This window comes from Aegilops tauschii, chromosome 7 (genome assembly GCF_002575655.3).
Source record: "Aegilops tauschii subsp. strangulata cultivar AL8/78 chromosome 7, Aet v6.0, whole genome shotgun sequence".
NCBI classification, from domain to species: Eukaryota; Viridiplantae; Streptophyta; class Magnoliopsida; order Poales; family Poaceae; genus Aegilops; species Aegilops tauschii.
The window spans coordinates 196,172,225-196,195,937 of NC_053041.3; the positions used below are offsets into that span (position 1 = coordinate 196,172,225).

The 23,713-nt window shown below is 43.6% G+C and overlaps 2 protein-coding genes across 2 annotated transcripts; both read left to right on the top strand.

Annotated features, from left to right (window-relative positions):
• The first annotated feature begins 444 nt into the window (after positions 1 to 444).
• LOC109738850 (disease resistance protein RGA5) lies at positions 445 to 2,805 on the top strand. Its single transcript, XM_020297955.4, is given in 4 exon segments — positions 445 to 627; positions 928 to 1,748; positions 2,214 to 2,409; positions 2,411 to 2,805. Coding segments are annotated over 3 exon segments (1,107 nt in total). The 5' UTR covers positions 445 to 627; positions 928 to 960; the 3' UTR covers positions 2,534 to 2,805.
• Positions 2,806 to 10,685: 7,880 nt separating this feature from the next.
• On the top strand, positions 10,686 to 15,954 carry LOC109738852 (damage-control phosphatase At2g17340). Its single transcript, XM_020297956.3, has 12 exons — positions 10,686 to 11,046; positions 11,127 to 11,192; positions 13,144 to 13,210; positions 13,283 to 13,351; positions 13,464 to 13,604; positions 13,830 to 13,958; positions 14,529 to 14,615; positions 14,988 to 15,062; positions 15,131 to 15,208; positions 15,311 to 15,388; positions 15,466 to 15,528; positions 15,664 to 15,954. The coding sequence occupies exons 1-12, from the start codon at positions 10,877 to 10,879 to the stop codon at positions 15,736 to 15,738; spliced, it is 1,098 nt and encodes a 365-aa protein (XP_020153545.1). The 5' UTR covers positions 10,686 to 10,876; the 3' UTR covers positions 15,739 to 15,954.
• Positions 15,955 to 23,713: the final 7,759 nt, after the last annotated feature.

Consider the following 23,713-nt stretch of genomic DNA (forward strand, 5'->3'; position numbering starts at 1 on the left):
GCATCTAAATACTTTATAAAGGTGTGGTCTCTCTACCAGCATGGTCTATGGATTATTTGACACGTTAGAAACAATTTAGTTTTGACTTTTGAAAACTTTAATAGTTTTAACTTAAATTCAAATTTTTAATTTGAATCATTTCAAACTAACGCGAGAGTATCAATAGTAACCGAGGTGACATGGCATCATTAATATGGGATTACTGTAGCCTAATTATCCGGGCGTCACAACCCTTTATACGTTTTGTGAGGGGGGTCTACCGAAGCGGGGCTCTCTCCTGTAATGTTAGACCCCTTCTTGGATCACCTCCCATTTCATGCTTCACGACTGCTTCTTGGTCTTATTGACCAGATAATATATAGCGAATGCGTGCGAAGTACGAACACACAACCTTAATTGTATATGTACGTGGACTTGACTCGCTCCTTTCCCCAACCACTCCCACCAGATCCATATCATCGCACACTACTCTGCACGTTCCTTTCCTTATTTCGCACGTGCAGAGGCATTTCATCTCCTCGGACTCCGATAAATCGTACTGCAAGCTCTGCTCGCCGCCGGCCGTACGGCCACCACCAGCGAGCAGCCAGGGGCATCTCCTCCAAGCACGCGTTGCAACTTTCAGAGGTTATTAACTCTCTCCGAACTCTGCTTTGCTTTTCGTTGCCAACCTGAGCTTCAGTTTGCTGTGAATTAGTAGGAACTCAACGCCTTCGATTGGGTAAACAGCTACAAAGTTATGCTAAAGTTGCGACAGTTAATATGGATCGAAGGGACCATGATATAGTATCTGTAGGCGTGATTAGCTTTTTAACATCCTTAGTTTTGGTTTCAATTAACATGCTATTACATATTAGAATTTCTTTCCCTTTCTATTACCTAGGCAAAAAAATATAACCAACTCGGAAATCCTGATCTACACTGCAGGAGCATAACCAGGAGCCAAGATAAACGGTTGCGATGGACAGGATATTGGTGAGTACTTCCACAGGCGCGATGAACTCCGTCTTGCGTAAGTTGACCAACCTCATGGGGGAGGAGTTCGCCAAGCTCAAAAACCTCCGGAAAGAGGTCAAGTTCGTCAGCGATGAACTTAGCGGCATGAAGGATGCACTTGAGGGGCTTTCTTATCTGGATGAGCTAGATCCACAAACCAAGAGATGGAGGGACATCGTCAGGGAGATGTCGTACGACATCGAGGAAATCATTGATGACTTTATGCAAAACATTGGAGGCACCGATAAAAGTGATGGGTTTGTCAGCAGCACGATACGACGCCTCAAAACTTTGAGGTCTCGCCATCGGATTGCTCAACAAATCGAGGACGTAAAGAAACTTGTTCTCGAGACAAGTGCACGGCATCAAAGGTATAAGATTGATACCTCCTCATCAAGCAATGTGGCCATTGACCCACGTGTTGCCACGCTCTATGAAAACGCAGCTAACCTTGTTGGTGTTGAAGAGCCAACGAATGAGCTTATTAACTTGCTAAGAGATGGGGAGAAGAAGTTGAAAGTGGTATCTATTGTTGGATTTGGAGGTCTAGGCAAAACAACACTTGCTAGTGTGGTACATGGTAAGCTCAAGGGTGAATTTAGCAGTTGTACTGCTTTTGTGCTCGTTTCTCAGAAGCCAGACATCCCAAAACTTCTGCGTGGTTTACTATCACAACTTGGGGTAGAGCCATCTATTCACGCATGCGAGTCACATCTTATCGACATGCTCAGGGAACATCTCAAAAATGAGAGGTGCATATTCTTACTTCATGTATTATTGTTTGTTCTTGTCTTTGATTTTTAAGATTTCTCAGATACACATATATACTATATTTTAAATATTATTGATGTTTTAAAGTCTTGGTAGAAAATCATTAGATGGGCATAACAAACATACAACAAGTTTAGTAGTTAATAGATGCATCTACTGATTTCATTTAATAAACTTATACGAGTAAACCATATTAGTCTATTGCATGCTAATTTTATTACCAGTGACAATATTGATCTTAAACAAAATGTGTTAATTTATTTCAGATCATATATTATGATTTATCCCATAATTTTAGTTTATTAACAATCACAAACAAATTAATGAGTCTTTTTTATTCAATCACAATTACGTTTGATTAAACAAAGTTATGTTTTTTGGTTCGATGTCTTAATTACTTGGCACTGTAAATTTCAGTTGGCTGACATAGTGATGAATGTTTGCAGGTACTTGATTATAATTGATGATATATGGGATGTATCAGCCTGGGATATTATCAAATGTGTTTTTCCAGAAAATTATCTTGGGAGCAGAGTAATAACTACTACTAGAATTCAGGTTGTGGCTAAGGCATGTTGTTTCCATGGTCATGATCACATTTTAGAAATGAAGCCCCTCAACGACAAAGACTCGAGAAGACTATTTTTTGGCAGGATATTTGGCTCCGAGGAAGCTTGCCCTCACCATCTTAGAGGTGTTTCAGTTGAAATTCTTAAAAAATGTGGTGGTTTGCCTCTTGCAATTGTTGCTATATCCAGCATGCTAGCCAGTGAAGATTCCATCCAAAAAGAAAGGTGGGAACATGTAAGGAGTTGTTTAGGCTCATTAACAAATCTCACGCTGGAAGGAGTTAGGCAAATCTTAAACCTTAGCTACAGAGATCTTCCCCTTCATCTTAAGACGTGCTTGTTGTATCTTGGTATGTATCCAGAGGACTACATAATATCAAGGTATGATCTAGAACGCCAATGGATGGCAGAAGGATTTGCCGGCAAAGAGAATGGACAAGATGGTGTGAAGGTCGCAAGTAATTATTTCAATGAGCTTGTCAATAGGAGTCTTATTCAACCTGTAAAATTTGACAGCAGAGGGTCAGTGACAAAATGCAGAATACATGATATGATGCTCGATCTAATCTTGCTCAAGTCCGCAGAAGAGAATTTTTTCACTATAGTGGATGACACACGAGCCATTACAGGACTGGATTACAAGATCCGTCGACTTTCTATTCACTTGGATAGTCTAAGTAATGGTCAAGCAATATTACCGAGGAACACTAGTATGTCACATGTCCGATCAGTTATGTTCTTTGGGAGCTCCGAGAGTACACCTGATCTATTAGAGTTCAAGTTCCTCCGAGTTCTGTTTATTAACCTCCCTCGTGCTACAGTTGATCTGAGTGGACTGCCTAAATTGTATCAGCTGAGGTATTTACGGATTAGTCGCATTTGCTTGTACCAACTACCAGCACAGATTAGAGCGCTACAACACTTGCAAACACTTGATCTAGGAAGGTGTTCCAATATTCCCTCAGATATAGTTCAACTACCACACTTGATGAATCTAAATGTTGGATCAGAGGTTTTTGATGGGATTGGCAAGATGAAGTCCCTACAACATCTATGTGCATTTGATTTGGCGGTGAACACCATAGATAATATCGAAAACATTGGTGAGCTGACCAATCTGAGATATCTATTTATCTCATGTGGCCCTCATCCGGAAGATACGGAGAGACGCGTGGATGTATTACGCTCTTCTCTGGGGAAACTTCGGAACCTTGATAACCTGCTTGTCAGTATGAGGGGCTGCATTGATGGCTTGATGCCATTGTCTCCTCCCCCAACTCCTTACCGACTTGAGAGATTCGTCATGTTCCGGAACTGCTGGTTTTCCAGGATCCCTAGTTGGATAGGGGAACTCCATAACCTCGGTGAACTACAGTTGCAAGTTTGTGAGCTGCTAAACGATGGTGTTGGTATCCTTTCAGAACTGCCCGTCCTCGTTCACCTTGATATGGATATCCGAAGAGCCGTAGATAAAATGATTGCCATATGTGCGGGGAGAGGAACATTCCCTGCTCTAAAGCGTTTTTCTCTCCAAATAAGCAGCATGACATACCTGGACTTCCAGGCTGGTGTAATGCCTAAACTCCAGAGACTCGAGGTAATGCATAATATGAGTGGATCAGATCAGAATGGGGCTGCACCAGCCGGCATCGAGCACTTGTTAGCGCTTGAAGAATTATCTGCAGCAATCGGCTGTGAAGGTGCTACAGAACCCACGAAGAGAAGTACAGAGTCTGCCTTGAGGAGTGCTATCAACATGCATCCAAGCCATCCTCGTGTTACAATCAGATTCTTCCGTCGCAATTTGAAATTTTTACCGGAGTAATTTCTCCTTTGGCTCAGCAGCAGCAACATCTCGTATGTACAAATCTGCACCTTCATTCTCCCCGTCTCAATATCTCTCTCTCTCTCATTTTTGTTTGTTTTATAGAAATTACCATGAAATGTACCTCTACCTCATCAGTCACCACGGAATCGTTATTGCTTTGCTAGCTATGATTTTCTTTTACTTTGTTATGGCAAGGTTTATGTAAGATATACCTAGCTAAAAATATGGCTAACAAGTAGAGATAGTTTGGAGGTAATCATGGTCACATGGAAGAGTGTGTTATCAATTTTGCAAAGAGATAGTGTTTAACATGATTTAATTTCTATTATATGTTTGCTAATACGACATGTAGACTTTGTATGTTGTGTCTTACGTTCCTCTCTTCAATCTTCTACTGGGGGTTTCTTTATTTTCTTGAGGAAACTGCGGTATTGCTAGATTAAATGGGCAATAAATTGTAAAAAATGTTTTTTTCTGAACTCCTACAGCTGCCTGAGTTTTTACAAAATTACTGACACTCTCGACTATATTGGTTTTCAGGAAAGGAGCGGATTTCAGTTTATGTCACTTGGAACAACAGGCCAGGGTCACAACGACAAACAGGTAGGAAGATGTCTCTCAAATGTATGTCAGCAACATAGAAATGTACCTCTCCTGTTCTTCTCTGCTGAAGATCAAGCTATTGGTTTTTGCTCCTGATACTATTTCATCTGAGCGCTTCTTCTCTTTCGTTGCCGTCATCTGTTGTTCCATTCAGTTGCTTGTAACAGGATTGTTGGAGTGCAGGAACTTGCCCTGATGTATCCCGTGCCTGAATTATTCATTTCAGTGACAGATCACAGATGGTTGTTGTTCTGGTGTGCTGAATAACTGGCTCCTACTTTGTACTGTACTGAATAATTTGCCCTGATGCTCCTACTTTGATAAGAACTTATTAAAATTTGTTATCCTGGATTTCAATACAAGTAGACGATGCGTTTGATATGACAACCGACTTGCAAGCTGCTTGTTTTACAAGACAATTAACTCAGTTCGCAGAATCAAACTGGGATATGAAACAAGGGTGGTTAATTTTACAGAGCAACAGGGAAACCAACAGAACCACATCGCTTATAATGAATTACCCCTTGTTGGATCACCTCCCATGCCATGCTTCACGACGGCCTCTTGGTCTTGGTTTCAGTGCATCCTCTCAGCCGCTTGTTCTAGCACAAGTTTCAGGGCTTGTTCTGAACCCCTCCAAGCTTCTAAAACTCCTCAAATTCAGCTTCCAAACGCAGCTTCTAACTCCACGTGGCGATTTCAGAAACGTTCGGCACCGAAGTACTAGCTTCTAGCCAGCCGGCTGGGCGCTCGTATGGGCCGGCTGGAAGCAGCCCAGTTCGTCCAAGGGTTTATGGCGTCGGAGAGGGGGCTCAGAGGTTCAGGCGGGGTCCGTCGAGGTGAGCACCGGCCGGAGGCGGGGTGGAGCTGGCCGTCGGGGTGGGGATGCTGCGTCGGGGTGACGTCCTGGACGGGAACCGCAGGGGGTGGCCCTGGAAGTGCCGGATCTCGCGGTGGAGGAGAGAGCCGGCCGGCGGCGGGGGTGGGGGCGGCGGCGGCGGGATGGTTAGGTCGAGGGAGTGCAGGCCCGTCGATGGGGAGAGTGGTGTCCCATCAATCGAATCGGTACCCGAGGTGGATTTGTTCGGGCGTGGCCTCCTCCTGGTTTGTTTTTTTGGAGGAACCGCCTCATTCTCGTTTTTCTGGAGCTGGGCCTTTGGGCTTCGCGTTTTTACACTGGAGGTCGGCTGAGCTTCTCAAATTGCTTCGCGTTTCTACACATTGGAGGTCGGCTGAGCTTCTCGAATTTAGCTTCTCAGAGCTCAGACGATTCGAGCCGGCTTTGCACGAGGATTTTGTGGAGCTAGAAGCTGGAGAGGTTCAGTCTATTACTTCTTCATCGTGTCACTCAAACTAGAATTCAACTCCAGATGTGAACTTAACTCGGTGACATGAATCTATTAAAAAGTCGGTTTTGATTTTTCTGTTTGGGTTTTCAATTTTTTTATTCTTTTTCTCTTTCTCCTCCATTTTTCCTTTTTTCTTCTCTTAGGTTCTTTTTTTTTCATTTGGTTGTTTTTCTCAGAAATATGCATGTCAACTTTTCTAATACAAGTTGTAAACTTTTTTATATACACGCATAACATTTACTTGATACACATTGAATATTTTCCAAATACATGATCAACATTTTCTCAAATACCCTCGTGATTTTTTTCAAATGCATGTTTGAAACATTTTATTTGCATAACTACTACACATTTTCAATTATTCGTTGAATTTTTTTTTGAATGGATGAAACATTTTTTCAACAACATAATCATTTTTATACATTGTATAAACATTTTTTAAATGTCACATATATTTTTTGAAAGGCTTCACAATTTTTATAAAATATCATGAAAAGTTTTTAATTTGTATGGGACGTTTTTCTACAACGAATAAATGTTTTTTTAAATGTCATGAACATTTTTGAATATTACAAAACAATTTTTTAAACCACGCAAACATATTTTTAAAACTGAATAAACCTTTTTGAATGGAGTTCTCTAGATTATGTGAAACTTTGTTTTGCATTGTTTTAACATTTAAAAAATGTCAAGAAATATTGTTGAAATGCTTGAACATTTCTTTAAAATGTCAACTACATTTTGAATGCCATGAAACATTTTTTTTGAATCACATTAACTTTTTACTACATTGTATAATTGTTTTCTAAAATCTTCACAATTTTTTTGTAAACCCATGAACAATTTTGAAATGTCACCAACATTTTTTGAAATTTTATGGACATTTTTTATAAGTTGTACCAACATTGTTTCACTGCATGATTTTTTCCAATGTATGATGATCATTTTTTTAATTAAGCAAAATGTATTTCAATTTCTGAAATATAAATAAATTAATAAAAAAGAGCTGATCAATAAGGCCAGCAACATGTAGATGGCGGTATTGTGAAGCTTAACTGCTAGTCAAGCAATCAGAAAGAAAAGTAACAAATGATTAACGGGCTAGGCCAACAAGGGGCACCTGTAGGCATGGACGCACTCTGCCTCGCCGAAAGCGAGAGATAAGGACCTCCTATATGCCGCTTGGTGCAGCAGCTAGTCACTCCTTGTGCCCCCGACTGGGTCGACCATTAGCACCGCAGTGCAGAGAATAGGAGGAATAGGTACTTCATCAATGGGACGAGTTACTGCAACAAACCACAAGTGGTGAACCGACAATGTGGCACATGTTTGATAATCCGAATAATTTTTTAAAACTGAGATTGTTTTTTTTTTAACTTGCAAACAATTTGAAATTTTGTAGATTTTTCTGAAAAAACTTTCAATTTTTGAATTTCTGAAAAAACTTGCAAACTGAGATTGTGAACAAAATTTAAATTAGATCCTTTTTAAAAACTATGAATAATTTTTAAACTTTTTGAACATTCGAAAGTTGTATACAATTTTGGAATATCCTATTTTGAAAAATATGAATAATTTTTGAAAATATGAGCAACTTATACAAGATATTCAACATTTTTGAAATTTGTGAGTTTTTGAAAAAGAACAAGGAACGGTAAAACATTTTTTTAGAAACAGAGAAGAAATCCAAAAAAACAATTGGAAAATGAAAACAAATAGAACCTTATAGAAGGTGCACAAAACGGACAAGAACCCAGGCTGGAACCTTCCAGAACATTCTTAAAGAAAAAGAACAATCCAATCTCCAAAGCATTAAGTTGGACGGCCCAAAGCAGTAACTAGCGTGCTCATTTTTGTGAAGTGGCAACAACTTGTCACGGTAAGCGCGAAATAACTAGTCAAGGGGGTGCCCCTTATAAAGGTCACACCCACTTCCTCTGATGGTGATAGGTGGCGCACTGCTTGTGCAACACTTGTCGCGATCCAGAAGTTTTGTATTTATTCGTAGATTCTTTTTTTGCAAAACGTTTTATCTCTTGAATCGTGCATCCAAATCACGAATTATTTTTACTGTTGCATTTCTCGCATCGAGATATTCAAAACCAGATCTCATGTTAATAAATTTGGATGGACTTTCTTTAAAAAAACAAAAAAATGAAATTGAACCCCCCCCCCTCAAAATAAACAAATGAAAACCAAAATAGAAAACAGAAGCTCAATTGTGCTTCAACTTTTTCAGGAAGCACAATGATGGCTCACGTGGAAGCACAATTATGTTTTTCACTTTGAGGGGGAAGTAAAACTATGCTTCACCTGGAGCACAACTGTGCTTCACCCAAAGCACAACTATGCTTCACTTTTCGAGAAAGCACAACTATGTTATTCAATTTTTTGGGAAACACATAAGCATAGTTTATGCTTCACACAAAGAGAACAGTTGTACTTCACACGAAAGCACAACGGTTTTTCACCATGAGCACAATTGTGCTTTTTATGCTTCACGTGAAAAGCACTGCCAAGAAACAAAGAAACCAAAGAATAAATAGAAATAAGAAAATAGAACATAGAAAAACCCTGATGAAAATGGAAAACCCAAAATCTGAATAAAAACAAAAAGGCCCAAAATGTCGAAAGCACATGCTGAGTGCCTCCAGCACGCAACATGGGTGGAGCACCCATTCACTGGGAAGCCCCTGAGGGTCGTACCCATGAATTAGTTGCTCCCAATAAGTGACGAATAGGGATTGCTCCTAATTGGCTCCTTAGGCGCCAGCTAAGATAATTTACAATCACGCATGGGAGTATAGGGAGTATATGGGCCGGCCTAGCTGCGTTTGTTTTAAACCTGTTAACTGATAACCTGTGACCGCTGATTGTTGGCCGACCAACCAGTGACCTTGATCATTGAGCACTGAGAGTTGACTGTTGACTTTTCAAAAAAGGAAAAGGTTCACAAATAATGAAAAAGCTCAAAATGTGAAAAAGGTTCATGAAATTCGGAAAGTAGTTCACAAATATGAAAAAAAGTACTTAATGTGAAAAAAGTTCACAAATTTCATAAAAAGGGGAAAATATAAATAAAGAAATAAACAAAAAATAAAACTAAAAATATAAATAAAAATGGAAACAAAAATGAGGACAAAACCCGTGCAGGAAAAAACCAGAAGAAATACGCCCAAAAAAAGAAGGTCTACATGGGCCAGCCCTTTTAGATATACAGTTTGTAGGAGGGGTTGCGCCGGTTTGCAGAATGCACTCTAACCGGCGCTTAAGGTGCCAAATAGGAATTGAGCAGAAATAGTCTTAGAGCAACACCAACAACTCCCCTATCTCTAAATTAACCACTAATTACCAGAAGTTGGGGGCAGAAAACCTCTCCAACAGTTCCCGTAAAGTGTCCATAACTTTAGAGGATCCCAGTGGCATTTTCTTCCCGCAAGTTTACGAAAAGATAATCTTTTTCTATCTTTTTGGCGGGCTAATAACTGCCTGAAACTTCATCGCTTGCCCTGTTGGAACCTCGTCGGAACGCCGCAATACACCCGTACTGCCACGCCGGAACACCCACGCTGCATGCTACCAAAACGCCTCGCGGCCGTATTGCCGCCCGCCGCTCACGCCGACGCCCCGCACACTGCCTCACGCTACCCCTCGCCGGTAGGCACCGCATCGCCCGCTGTCACATATGCCACTAATTGGCAAGTCTTGGGCAATCATCTTTTTTAATAAAATAAATAAAAATAAATTTAGAGGAAAAACAAAAGTTGCTCCCAGACAACTTCCTCTAACTTTTTTTAGGGTATCTTCAAGTTTTATTGATCGTAATCCACATGCGGTGGGATACAAATAGGATCTTAGGGTTGGATCAACCAGATGTGTCGTCCCTGATCAAGAGAATGAGAAAACTTGGCTAATCTATCGGCATCACCATTCAATAACAAAATTACAATTAAAATTTAAAGCTCTATGCTTGATCTCACTACTGATATTCCCATATGCCCCTTGTGCTCCAGCATGGATGTCCTTCACTACTTGCTTCTAAATAAACCCGGGCAAATGTTGAGCCAGGCTTGTAAAAGCCCGAGCTTCATTTCTCAAGCCCGAGCCTGGCCCAAAGCTTGAAATATACTCTGTTTTCAAGCCCGGGCCCGCCCTGAAATCATGCCAGAAGCCCGAACGCTATTTTTAGTGTGCGCACGTGCAAGCCCATCCCGAAGCCAGAAAGTCTGGTCCGAAATACAGAAAAAGAGAAGGCTGAGTCCGGCCTGAACTATCTTTCGGGCTGCAAAACAAGGCCGAGCCTAGCCCGAATGTCAAGCCCGGCCAGAGCCCGTCCCAGGTTTTTTGGGCCTGGCTGTCCATGCCCGGGTTTACTTCGAAAGACAACTTTCCTCTAACTTTTATTTTTGAGTTGAACAACTTTCTCTATTTTTTTTTGAGACAACGAACAACTTCCTTTACCTCAGCCCGCCAGCAGAAGTTGGGCTGGCTCATACGGAGCGTACAGAGCCCAAACTACGGCACATTGCGGGCCAATCTACATCAGAAGGCAAGAGCATCTGTAGCGAATGTGCGAAAAAAAAGAGCATATGTAGCGACTCTCTGCAATTGCCAAGCGGCACGTCGCTTCCTTCATCTTCCCGGCCGGTGCGGTGCATACGGCGCAACCAGATCTCACGGCGAGGCCGAGCTAACCGCCTCCGAGGATCCGCGCAAACCCCCAACCGCCGTACGCACCGCAGCAGCGGCGGCGGAGGAGCATGGAGAGCTCGTCGCCTTCGGTGCCGTTCCCGCTGCTGCAGGCGCCAGTGGAGAGCACGTACCGTGCCTGCACCATACCCTACCGCTTCCCCTCCGACAACCCCCGCAAGGCCACCCCCGTCGAGATCCAGTGGATCGACCTCTTCCTGAAGTCCGTGCCATCCTTCAGGTACAGTCCCGACCCGGAATTTGGACTCCCGTAGCGCTCCACTGATTCCCACTTCAGCTCGTCTTCTGACCCTTCTCCAGGCAGCGGGCGGAGAATGACCCCACGGTGCCGGATGCCCCCGCCAAGGCCGAGAAGTTTGCTCAGAGGTATGTATCAGTTATCAGTATCAGAATGATCATGTTGCTTCGTTAGATATCAACTTCTTGGCTACAAATCCGACTCCTAGCAGATTCATTAGATATCAACTTCTTAGCTACAAATCAGACTCCTGGCAGATTCATTTACTATTGGCAAGAGGTCGGTCTCTTTGCAGAGGTAGGATGGGCTATCAAATATCTGCTCCTGAAAAAAGGCCATGATTAATTTGCAAGTGGACACATACTACCCAATAGCTAAATTCCGTTGGTACTTGCAGACAGTAATTCGTGTGTAGAGCAGGTGCCAAACCAATTACTGACGGCACGGTTAAATGTTTCTGCCAGTTCTGTTGTCAGCCACCACAAGATTCATCTGATGTACATGACAGTGGCAGACTTCATTATCAATTGTTGAACCAAAAAAATAAAATAAAAATGGGAACAACTCACTTGAACTAGGCAGGCGGAGCTTTGCGAGGGCTGATCATTGGGAGGAAGTATCAAATGAAAAAAAAATCTAACTTCTGTTGTGTTCATGAACTGTTAACTGTTCGCAAGAAAAGTGTCCTAATTCTGATAGAGATATTTCAATCCCAATTGATAGCTTGCACCCAATTTTTTTTTCTGTTATTGTGAATATTAAGGAATTTGATGTGGCGTTTTGAACAGTAACAAGCAAACACGCAGCACCTTAGTCTAAAAGTTAACTCTCTCACTAAATTTCTTGGGCGTTAGAGCTTCAAAGCTCGGAAGGGCCGCCTTCGCTGGTATTATGATATGGGTGCCATGTGGAAGTAGCTGGCCAAGTTAGTTTATGTTTGTAATATTTATTAGATCAATTATCTTTGAGGTGAAAGCCACAAAGTTGAACATCTGGATGTTACCACTTGGTGATTCGTATGCCTCACAGTTCTGCTTGTGCACATAAACCAATGCCATTTCACCTCAGAGTATTTTGGGATATTCTATTTTACGAAGAAAGGGTCAAAGAGCCTATATCTTTGACAATCACTTGATTGGAAGGTTTTGGTCATAAGAGTACGGATGTGAGAAGGATAATCTGCTAAGGCTAACTTGATATCAAGCAGGTGTAGGCACTCAGCTTTGGTTCATGAACTGGCAGTCTAAACTAGTGATAAATTTGACAGACTTGGTTTGCACTTAGTATTCCTGGATTTACGCCCACAAGCAACTTATTAGCAGTGCTAGCATTAACCTGTCGCAGTTTATCCACGCAGAATGATCTCAGTAACTAGCAATGTGAGGTAATGCTGAGACCTAGTTAATTCTAAGAATTACTTTACCTAATATTTGAAATGAAGCGTGAGATCATGTATGCCTTTAATTGTATCATGCTCTTTCATCCTTTCGCTGTATTGTGCATTGTTCTTAAGGCGATAAGGTGAGCACCCACCGTCCTGATGCCTAAGCAGCTAAGGCAGGCACAATTGCAAGGGGCTGCCAGGGCACCTTGCCACCTAAGTGTCCAAGACGGGATGCCTTAACAGCAATTGTATCGTGTATGCTACTAAGCACCAAAAACTGTACGATTCCAGAAATGATTCGTGGGATTCACTTTCAGATGATGATTTATCTTGTTTATTATTGGGTTTCATGGGCAGATATTTGCCAAATAATGTTTGGCTGCGAAAATAGATCTGCAAATCACTCCAAACCATGTTGTTATTTTTATATGTCAAGGTGCTTTAGTCTTAGGTCCAATTCTTTCATTGCGACATATTACATGTATGTGTGGCTTAATTTACACCAGTCAACATTTGCATTGCTTTGTTAAAAAAAAGTGCATTGCACGTACATGATTGCTTCTCTGGGGTTAAGCGCTGACATGATGTGCGTCAACAATTACTCAAATAGTATCACAATGTTACTCTGTTCATATTATGTAGTCTTCTAGATGCATTCTTACATTTTGTTATGTACATATTGTTGTGTGGTGAAGGTACACTGATATGCTTGAGGAGTTGAAGAAGAACCCAGAGAGCCATGGAGGACCTCCTGATTGCATAGTAAGATGAGTTTTTCATTGGATCATGAAAGAAAATTTTCAACTACTTCTAACTCTTGCAATGGATCTCAAGCTTCTTTGTAGGCTTCGTGAGCTAATCCTTAGAGAATTGGGGTTTCATGACATCTTCAAGAAGGTCAAGGTAATTTGTAACAAGGTTTTCCTACCTGGCATAATTTTGTTGTTCATTGTTGTGATAATTTCTGGTCGTAACTGTGTCTGCTCCTTTGATTATTTTGATTCTTTACGAGTAGGACGAGGAGAACGCTAAGGCTATGTCACTGTTTGAGGGAGTTGTTCAGCGGAATGATGAAATAGAAGACGGTGAGAAACGAGCAGAGAACTTGATCCGTGGAATCTTAGCAGGAAACATATTTGACCTAGGGTCTGCACAGGTATTGTAGTCTCAATTGCATTAATGTTTTATTGGTCCTTTACTCCCATGGAGCTTCGAATGGCTTACCTTAGGTTGCTTTGAAACATCACCGGCTTAATGTGAAAGACCATTCAACCTGAAGTCCTGAAAGTGATGAAATCAAACTTCGTTAGTTCTTTTGTGAATCCTTCTGAGATATCTGTTTGTTATTGACAAAATATTATTTTTATTGCAAAATTTGAAGCTTGCAGAAGTTTTTGCTAAAGATGGTATGTCCTTCTTGGCGAGTTGCCAGAATCTTTTATCTCGACCTTGGGTTATTGATGACCTAGATGCATTTAAAAGCAAATGGACCAAGAAATCTTGGGAAAAGGTAAATTTTATCGTTTTACTGTATTCTTGTTGAAACTGCACAAAATGCCAGACAGAGCCTGCTATCCGTCCTATGGCAAGAGGCTGTTTTAGTTTGCAGATGTGGCAATGTACTGTTTTATATGTCATTTTAGTGTATATCTGCGGTTCTACGGTTTTATATTCTGGAAGAAAAAAGTGTTAATATCTAGTATTCTGGTTCCATGTCTATCTCCAATAAAAATTTTTTTTTGGTCAATAACCCATTTATAATTTTTTTTGATATGTACTATGTACATTGTTAGAAATCAATTACTCGCTCAGTGATATTTAGTGCATTCCTTTCTGTATCTCCTCGTAGCTTTGTTGGTGGATTTGACTTATGTATCTGTGGTTGTTACTGTTGGCCTAGTAACAGTTCTGGACCATCCATGCATCAATTACGGGTGAAATCATTACTGGGCTGTTCGATATAAACTATGTTTACTCAGTGGCATTTTCTTCCAGCTGTGTATATGTTTACAATGTTGATACTGTACAACCAACCTAAAGTTTGTACCTAGCTGAATCAATCTTCTATCATATGCTGCAGGCAGTTATTTTTGTTGATAATTCTGGTGCTGATATCATATTGGGCATATTACCATTTGCGAGGGAGTTGCTCCGACGTGGCACTAAGGTTTGTCTTAATCTTTTCATATTGCTCTTATTCGTTGGGAACTACTGGAAAACATGGACAAGGGTTTACTTGTCATTTCTACATGAGTTTGTTTCCGGTAGTAATGTATCGCTCCTATTCAGTTTTTTAAGTAACTGAATGCAAGAAATTATCTATGGGAAATGGTTCACATTGAAGTCTATGTCTATCCATGACTTCTTAATTAAGCTGAAAGTGTGTTCGTGCTTACGTGCGCGCTTGTGTTGTTGTACATGTACAACTTGGAATCACTGTGATCTATGCATAAATTGTCTGTGATTTATGATATCTTTTCTTTCCTTTTTAGTAAAGAGTAAAAGAATATCAATAGTTATCTTTCTTTGGTTGGTGCAGGTGATACTTGCTGCCAATGACATGCCTTCCATCAATGATATCACTTACCTAGAGTTGGTTGAGATTGTAAACAAGGTAACTAAAAAAAATCATATATCATTTATGATACAACAATGTGACTCATGTTCTTCAATTGTTTTCAGCTCAAGGACGAAAATGGAAAGCTTGCAGGTGTGGATGTATCCGACCTCATTGTTGCCAACTCCGGGAACGATCTGCCAGTAAGAATATCTTGAACCTGACTCTGCCATCCACTATGGTGGCTTCATATAAGTTCTATTGATTGCCTCAGATGCTTAAATAGACAACCCACCTCCTCTCAGGTAATAGATTTGTCTAGCGTCGCACCGGAACTAGCCTATATGGCAAGCGATGCTGACTTGGTCATCCTAGAAGGCATGGTAAGTGCATTCACAAGTTGGCACATCTTTTTGTATGAAGGCCGTCACTAATTGCATCCTACCTGTGTCATTTACAGGGAAGAGGAATCGAAACCAACCTGTACGCACAAATGAAATGTGACTCGATCAAGATTGGAATGGTGCGTTGTTTTATGTCCATTATGATTATGTAATTTATTCATATCAAAGATTATCCAGATTAGCTGCAGACTGTATGATTTAACACAAACTGGTTACCCAAGTTCACAAACTACTGTTCTATTGCTCTGTTCCAGGTCAAGCATCCTGAAGTGGCGCAGTTTTTGGGTGGAAGGCTTTATGATTGTGTCTTCAAGTTCAACGAGGCCTGAAAAACTCTGAAGCCCCTGCATGGCACCAACCACATTGCATTCATTTTAATCATTGATTACTGATGCAATCCTACACTGAACGTATGCGTCCACGATGATAGCAAGTGGAAGAAATTACAATTCGCTTGTTGTAGTGTGAGGGAGAACAATTTTTATGGCAGATGTGTCAAAACACCCCTTTCTATGCTTCAGGTTAATAATATAAGTGTAAATTGAGGTGCCGGTGCTTCGCAGGGCGAGGGCGATGGGCTGGCTTGTGTAGATAGCGTAGCTACTACACCATCTGGTTTGATTCTTCCTGAATGCTTAATCGTGTGCGCGCGCTATCCGGCGCGATCGAGCACTCGCGCTAGGCGACAAGTGAGCACATGCGCTGTGGAATAACCGCTTCGCTATTGTCTGTCTAAAAAAAAACATCTCGATTCCTTTCTCATCATCTCCGCTGGGCTCCTTCCTCTATTCCTTCCTCCTTTACTTCTCCCCTAACCTATTGCCGCCGCCCCATGCAGGATTAAGCCGCGGCCATGGCTTTCGAGCGCCCGCGACCCCGTGCGTCCTCCTACTGACCGCTGCCATCCACCTCTAGCATGCCACTGCGTTAACCCGGACAGATCCGAGTTGCTCCGCGCCAAATCTGCACGTGCCACATCTTCATGTGGTGCTCCGCCATCTGGATGCCTTCCTGACGCCGGCGAGCCCTGCGCTGCCGCTCCTCTCACCCGTCAGGTCCGACCCTGCCCGGAGCCCTACACCACCCTTGGCGTCTTTCCTATGGTGATTCGATCCCATCCGATGGAGGCCACGTCTTCGTGTCGCAGCTCAACCTTCGTGTGGCAGCTCAAACACGTACGTATGCGTGCTTGCTGGGTTAATTCGTCGATGGGATTTGGCTTGGTTTTTCTTCTTCACTTGGTGTGATTCAGGGATTCAGGAAGATTGTGCCGGACCGGTGGGAGTCCGGCAATGATAGCTTCAAGCGCCCGCTCAGCACCATACCCCCTGCTCTACTCGAAATATAGTGCCGCTCCCGGCGGTAACGATTGAATCATGCTCGACCCTCTGCGCCGTGTGTGCCATTCCCTTCTGTGTTTTGCTTTCATTTCGGATAAAAATCAATTGGGGAATCATTTTCGTGAGGAATTCATGAAAAGTTTCATAATATGTAGGTCGTAGTCGCACCCTTAAGTATAGATAGTTGTACAAGGAGGTATTACAAGTTTCACAAGAGGCAGGGCACATTTGCACATTTAATTGTACATAGTTTGATACAGTCACACATGCATGATCACGGAGTTGCATACTTTCGTCAGCATAGTTGCTCATGCACGGCCTGCAATAATTGCACTCTCTTATCGGCATAGTCGCACACGTGTGGCCACATAGTTGCACATGCATGGCCACGGAATTTCACACTTTCGTCGGCATAGTCGCACACGCGTGGCTGGAAGGTTGCACACTCTCGTCTGCATAGTCGCACACGCACGATCACGGAGTTGCACATTCTCGTCGGCATAGTCACACAAGCGTGGGGGTGGAGATGCACATCGACATAGTAGCTTACACACGACTGCTGGAGTTGCACACACGCGGTGACATAGTCGCACAAACAGGACCATTGAGTTGCACACTCTCATGAGCGTAGTAACTTATGCATGGTCGTGGAGTTGCACACTCTCGTCGACATAGTCGCACACGCTCGGCTGCGGAGTCGCACACTCTCGCCTGCATAGTCGCACATCCACGACCGCGGAGTAGCACACTCTCGTTGACATAGTCGCACACGAGCAACCGTCAAGGTGCACACTCTCATCGACATAGTAGCTCACGCACAACTGTGAGAGTTGTATACACACGACGACATGTCGCACACCCACGACCATGGAGTTGCACACTCTCGTCAGTTTAGTAACTCATGTACGACTGTGGAGCTGCACACTCTCTTTGGCATAGTCGCACACGCGTGGCAGTCGAATTGCACACTCTCACCCGCTTAGTCGCACACACACAACCACGGAGTTGCACACTCTCGTTGGCATACATGCTCACTCTCGTTGGTTGCAGGAGTTCCACAAGCACGGTGGAGTAGTTGCTCAGGCACGATTGCTGAGTTGTATACCCTTGTGAGCATAGTGCCCACGCACGGACTGCGGAGTTGCACACTCTCGTCTGATAGTTTCTCACGCATGACTGCAGAGTTGCACACTCTCGTTGGCATAATTGCTCACACACATCCGCGGAAGTTGCACATGCGCGGCGGCATAATCGCACACGCACGGCCATGGAGTTGCACGCTCTCGTCGACATAGTTTCTTACGCACAGATTAAGGGGTTGCACACTCTCATCGGATAGTAGTTCACGCATGACTGTGCGAGTTTCACCTGCGCGGAGGCATAGTCGCACAATCATGGTTGCAGGAGTTACACACGCGCGATGTCATAGTCACACATGAACAACCGTGGAGTTGCATGCTCAAGTTGGCATAGTTGGCCAGGGTGACAAACAAAGTTGCACATCCACTGCTAGGCATGCAGCTGGCCAAGACCACGAACAATGAAAACCGCACATCCGCGGGGCGGAGGGAAAGTTGCACATTGACTACTAGGCAGTTGGCCAGTGCAACACACGAAGTTGCATATCTCACTAGTAGGAAATAGTTTGGGTGGAGGCATCATCAATGAAAACCTATGTCCACGGTGTATGAGGAAAAGTTGCACATCGACGTCAGGTAATTGCACATCGACTGCTAGACACTTGCACCAAACGGTAACTAAACTCCACACAAAAAAGTTCATCAAACCATACTCATGTGGGTTTTAGTTTCGAAGAGCACGCCGCGAGGATTTCATATGGTGAAAGCGCATCTTAATTTCGACGTTCGATTCAAAAGTTACGCTTTTTAGAAAAATGAAATTCCAAAATAAATGCGTTCACACCTATTCGCATAAGTGAAAACTGTGTGTCCATGAGTAGGGAGAAAATTTCACATCGACTGTCAGCTAGTTGCACACTAACTGTCAGACAGTTGCACCAAACAGTGACTAAACTGCACACAAAAAGTTCATCAAAACATACCTATACGGGATCTAGTTTTAAAGAGCGCGTTGCGAGGATTCCTATAGTGAGAGCGGATCTTAATTTCCATATCCGGTTCAAAAGTTATGGCTTTTCAAAAATTTAAAAATCCGAATTAATTGCGTTCACACCTTTCACATGGTGTCTTTGTATTCTTTTTCTTTTTCTGTTTGCACATGGTGTGTTTCCTAATAGAGATTAGATTTTTTTTAAGAATTAAACAGGATGAATCATTTCTTTTTATAGCTTTAAGATCAAAATTTTCCTTTTTTGGCCGGCTGCTCGGGAACGCTAGGGAGCAGCCGACCGCTGTCTAGACGCGTCCTTGATTCTTTTATCGGTTTTCCGGTTTCTTTTGGTTTTTTGTTCCTAAATATTATGAAAACAATGAATCTACAAAAAAGGTACAAACCAATCTGTGTCTACCGTGCATGGGGTGAAATCCCACTAATTGTGACATGTGTCACACACATAGTGCACCATCGGTCACCATAAAAAAAGGTTTGAGTGACCTTTCCAGAAGGTACCCTTTTGCTAGTGATTTCAAGAGATACCCCTTTGCTAATGGTTTTGAGCCTCCTCTAGTGGATGCCAACAGGCGTCAACTGAATGTCTACTGTAAGAGCATCTCCATCCGCCCCCCTCCCCACCCCCAGAACGCCCCTCAGAACCACATTTTGGGCGCCGATGATTTTTTTTTCATTCATCACCTCAAAGGCTTAGTTTTCGCCGGATCTGGCCAAGATTAGAGTCGTTGTTCTCAGGCCAAACCCAGCCCACCAGGGGCACTTGGGGGAGGAGAGAGAAGATTTTGCATGTCGTTTGGCCCACAGTCAGCCTCCCACTCCCTCTCTCAACCCTTTTTCTCCGGGCCCACCCACATGCAGCCCCTTCTCCCACGCCCGCGTGACAGCCTCCACTCCAACCACCACCACCGCCCACAATGCAGCCCCTTCTCGGGCTAGCCCTCCTCGCCCTGCTCCTGGCGTAATCGGCGCTCTGCTGCCACCGCACGCCCGCGGCCTTCATCGAGACGCTCGACGTCGAGGCCTCACTCTCCTGCGCCCGTGCCGCCGTCTCCACCGACACCAACGTTCTCCCCATGGAGGACCATCCCGGCGGGTCGAGCAGCCGGCTCACGCTGCGGTTCCACTCCAGGGACTTCCTCCCGGAGGAGCCCTAGGAGGCCGAAAAAATGCCTCCTGGGGGCACAACGGCTGGAGATCCTGTAACCCCCTCTACCCTCATAGCCCTCATAGCCCCTTTTCTCTGTTGAGGAACATCGAGCCAAGCCAATGGTCTAGAACAACTAGCCTCAGTAACTCAAACTCATCTCATGTCTCATTGGGTAATAATAGTTTGATCTATTTAAATATCAAATTTGTATTGGAGCAAGAATTACAACAACAACAACATTTGCTTGACAAGTCAAAGAGGCTGCCCAACCCGCCGCCGAATTCATATGGCACCACGTCAACTTGTGGCTGATCTGCAAATGATTGCACGTATTTTGCGTTTCGGCTCACTGTTCCCCGAATGCTATGCTGATGATGATTTCCTGGTAGCTGCAGATTTACAATTGGAGAATTCGATCATGAAATGGTTGGGCGTTTATTCTCTGCTTTCTTCAGCCGCTGCCTTGGCCTCCGTGCTTGTACACCTAAGACTGAGCATGAGCACGCACACGCGAAGGACTCTTGATGCGGCATCCATGGATCTTGATATTAAAAAGAAACCGTAAGTATGGTTTTGGTTGAGTTTGATGGGGAGATTATAGTTTAGTTTGATTCAATGGACTAGATATGCAGGTCAGAAAATTGTTTTGCCTGCCAAACTATTGTGTCATGTATTCATGTTACACCTCTTGTCATTCATTTTTTATGTCAACCCCTATATTATTCCTAAATCCTAGTGGTGTGGTCATATGTAGATATGCTGATGATATTATTGTTCTTAAAAGATGATAAATATGTTAGGAATTTCAAGTCGACACGTTTGAAACAATGCCCCAGTTGAAGATCGATTTCAAAAAAAAAGTGAGGTGCTTTTGATCCAAGATGACTACGATTTTCTACAATTTATTACTTGTCAAATGACGTCCTTCACTGGATCGTTCTCGGGCTCTCGCCCATCTTGCCCTAATGGTGAAGGATTCTATCCTTCAATGGTGGACCTCTTGGCAACTGTCCTGTTGGAAATATGCCCTAGAGGCAATAATAAATGGTTATTATTATATTTATTTGTTCATGATAATTGTCTATTGTTCATGCTATAATTGTATTATCCGGAAATCGTAATACATGTGTGAATACATAGACCACAACGTGTCCCTAGTAAGCCTCTAGTTGACTAGCTCGTTGATCAACAGATAGTCACGGTTTCCTGACTATGGACATTGGATGTCATTGATAACAGGATCACATCATTAGGAGAATGATGTGATGGACAAGACCCAATCCTAAGCATAGCATAAAAGATCGTGTAGTTTCGTTTGCTAGAGCTTTTCCAATGTCAGGTATCTATTCCTTAGACCATGAGATCGTGCAACTCCCGGATACCGTAGGAGTGCTTTGGGTGTGCCAAACGTCACAACGTAACTGGGTGATTATAAAGGTACACTGCGGGTATCTCCGAAAGTGTCTGTTGGGTTGGCACGGATTGAGACTGGGATTTGTCACTCCGTGTGACGGAGAGGTATCTCCGGGCCCACTCGGTAATGCATCATCATAATGAGCTCAATGTGACTAAGGCGTTAGTCACGGGATCATGCATTGCGGTACGAGTAAAGAGACTTGCCGGTAACGAGATTGAACAAGGTATTGGGATACCGACGATCGAATCTCGGGCAAGTAACATACCGATTGACAAAGGGAATTGTATACGGGATTGATTGAATCCTCGACATCGTGGTTCATCCGATGAGATCATCGTGGAACATGTGGGAGCCAACATGGGTATCCAGATCCCGCTGTTGGTTATTGACCGAAGAGGCGTCTCGGTCATGTCTGCATGTCTCCCGAACCCGTAGGGTCTACACACTTAAGGTTCGGTGACGCTAGGGTTGTAGAGATATGAGTATGCGGAAACCCGAAAGTTGTTCGGAGTCCCAGATGAGATCCCGGACGTCACGAGGAGTTCCGGAATGGTCCGGAGGTGAAGAATTATATATAGGAAGTCCAGTTTCGGCCACCGGGAAAGTTTTGGGGGTTATCGGTATTGTACCGGGACCACCGGAAGGGTCCCAGGGGTCCACCGGGTAGGGCCACCTGTCCCGGAGGGCCCCATGGGCTGAAGTGGGAAGGGAACCAGCCCATAGTGGGCTGGGGCGCCCCCCATGGGCCTCCCCCCTGCGCCTAGGGTTGGAAACCCTAGGGTGGGGGGCGCCCCACTTGACTTGGGGGGTAAGTTACCCCCCTGGCCGCCGCCCCCCATCCAGATGGGTTCCTGGCCGGCGCCCCCCTTCCCAGGGGGCCTATATAAAGGGGGGGAGGGAGGGCAGTAGTATTACAGCCTTGGGCGCCTCCCTCCTCCCCTGCAACACCTCTCCCTCTCGCAGACGCTCGGCGAAGCCCTGCCGAGATCCCGCTACATCCACCACCACGCCGTCGTGCTGCTGGATCTCCATCAACCTCTCCTTCCCCCTTGCTGGATCAAGAAGGAGGAGACGTCGCTGCTCCGTACGTGTGTTGAACGCGGAGGTGCCGTCCGTTCGGCACTTGGTCATCGGTGATTTGGATCACGGCGAGTACGACTCCATCAACCTCGTTCATTGGAACGCTTCCGCTCGCGATCTACAAGGGTATGTAGATGCACTCCTTTCCCCTCGTTGCTAGTATACTCCATAGATGGATCTTGGTGAGCGTAGGAAAATTTTAAATTATGCTACGATTCCCAACAGTGACATCATGAGTCAGGCCTATGCGTAGTTACTATGCACGAGTAGAACACAAAGTAGTTGTGGGCGTTGATGTTGCCAATTCTTCTTGCCGCTACTAGTCTTATCTTGTTTCGGCGGTATTGTGGGATGAAGCGGCCCGGACCGACCTTACACGTACGCTTACGTGAGACAGGTTCCACCGACTGACATGCACTAGTTGCATAAGGTGGCTAGCGGGTGTCTGTCTCTCCTACTTTAGTCGGAACGGATTCGATGAAAAGGGTCCTTATGAAGGGTAAATAGAAATTGGCCAATCACGTTGTGGTAATACGTAGGTAAGAAACGTTCTTGCTAGAAACCTACAAGCCACGTAAAAACTTGCAACAACAATTAGAGGACGTCTAACTTGTTTTTGCAGCATGTGCTATGTGATGTGATATGGCCAGAAGATGTGATGTATGATATATGTGATGTATGAGATTGATCATATTCTTGTAATAGGAATCACGACTTGCATGTCGATGAGTATGACAACCGGCAGGAGCCATAGGAGTTGTCTTTATTATTTTGTATGACCTGCGTGTCATTGAATAACGCCATGTAAATTACTTTACTTTGTTGCTAAACGCGTTAGCCATAGAAGTAGAAGTAATCGTTGGCGTGACAACTTCATGAAGAGACAATGATGGAGATCATGATGATGGAGATCATGGTGTCATGCCGGTGACGAAGATGATCATGGTGCCCCGAAGATGGAGATCAAAGGAGCATAATGATATTGGCCATATCATGTCACTATTTGATTGCATGTGATGTTTATCATGTTTTTGCATCTTATTTGCTTAGAACGACGGTAGTAAGTAAGATGATCCCTTATGATAATTTCAAGAAAGTGTTCCCCCTAACTGTGCACCGTTGCGAAGGTTCGCTGTTTCGAAGCACCACGTGATGACCGGGTGTGATAGATTCTAACGTTCGCATACAACGGGTGTTGACGAGCCTAGCATGTACAGACATGGCCTCGG

What these genes read in the sequence shown, in the direction of transcription:
- LOC109738852 (XM_020297956.3), top strand. Translation starts at nt 10,877, where the DNA reads ATGGAGAGCTCGTCGCCTTCGGTGCCGTTCCCGCTGCTGCAGGCGCCA. An exon ending in ACTCCGGGAACGATCTGCCA is followed by an intron (nt 15,209 to 15,310) that starts GTAAGAATATCT and finishes ACCTCCTCTCAG; the next exon opens with GTAATAGATTTGTCTAGCGT. An exon ending in TGGTCATCCTAGAAGGCATG is followed by an intron (nt 15,389 to 15,465) that starts GTAAGTGCATTC and finishes TGTCATTTACAG; the next exon opens with GGAAGAGGAATCGAAACCAA.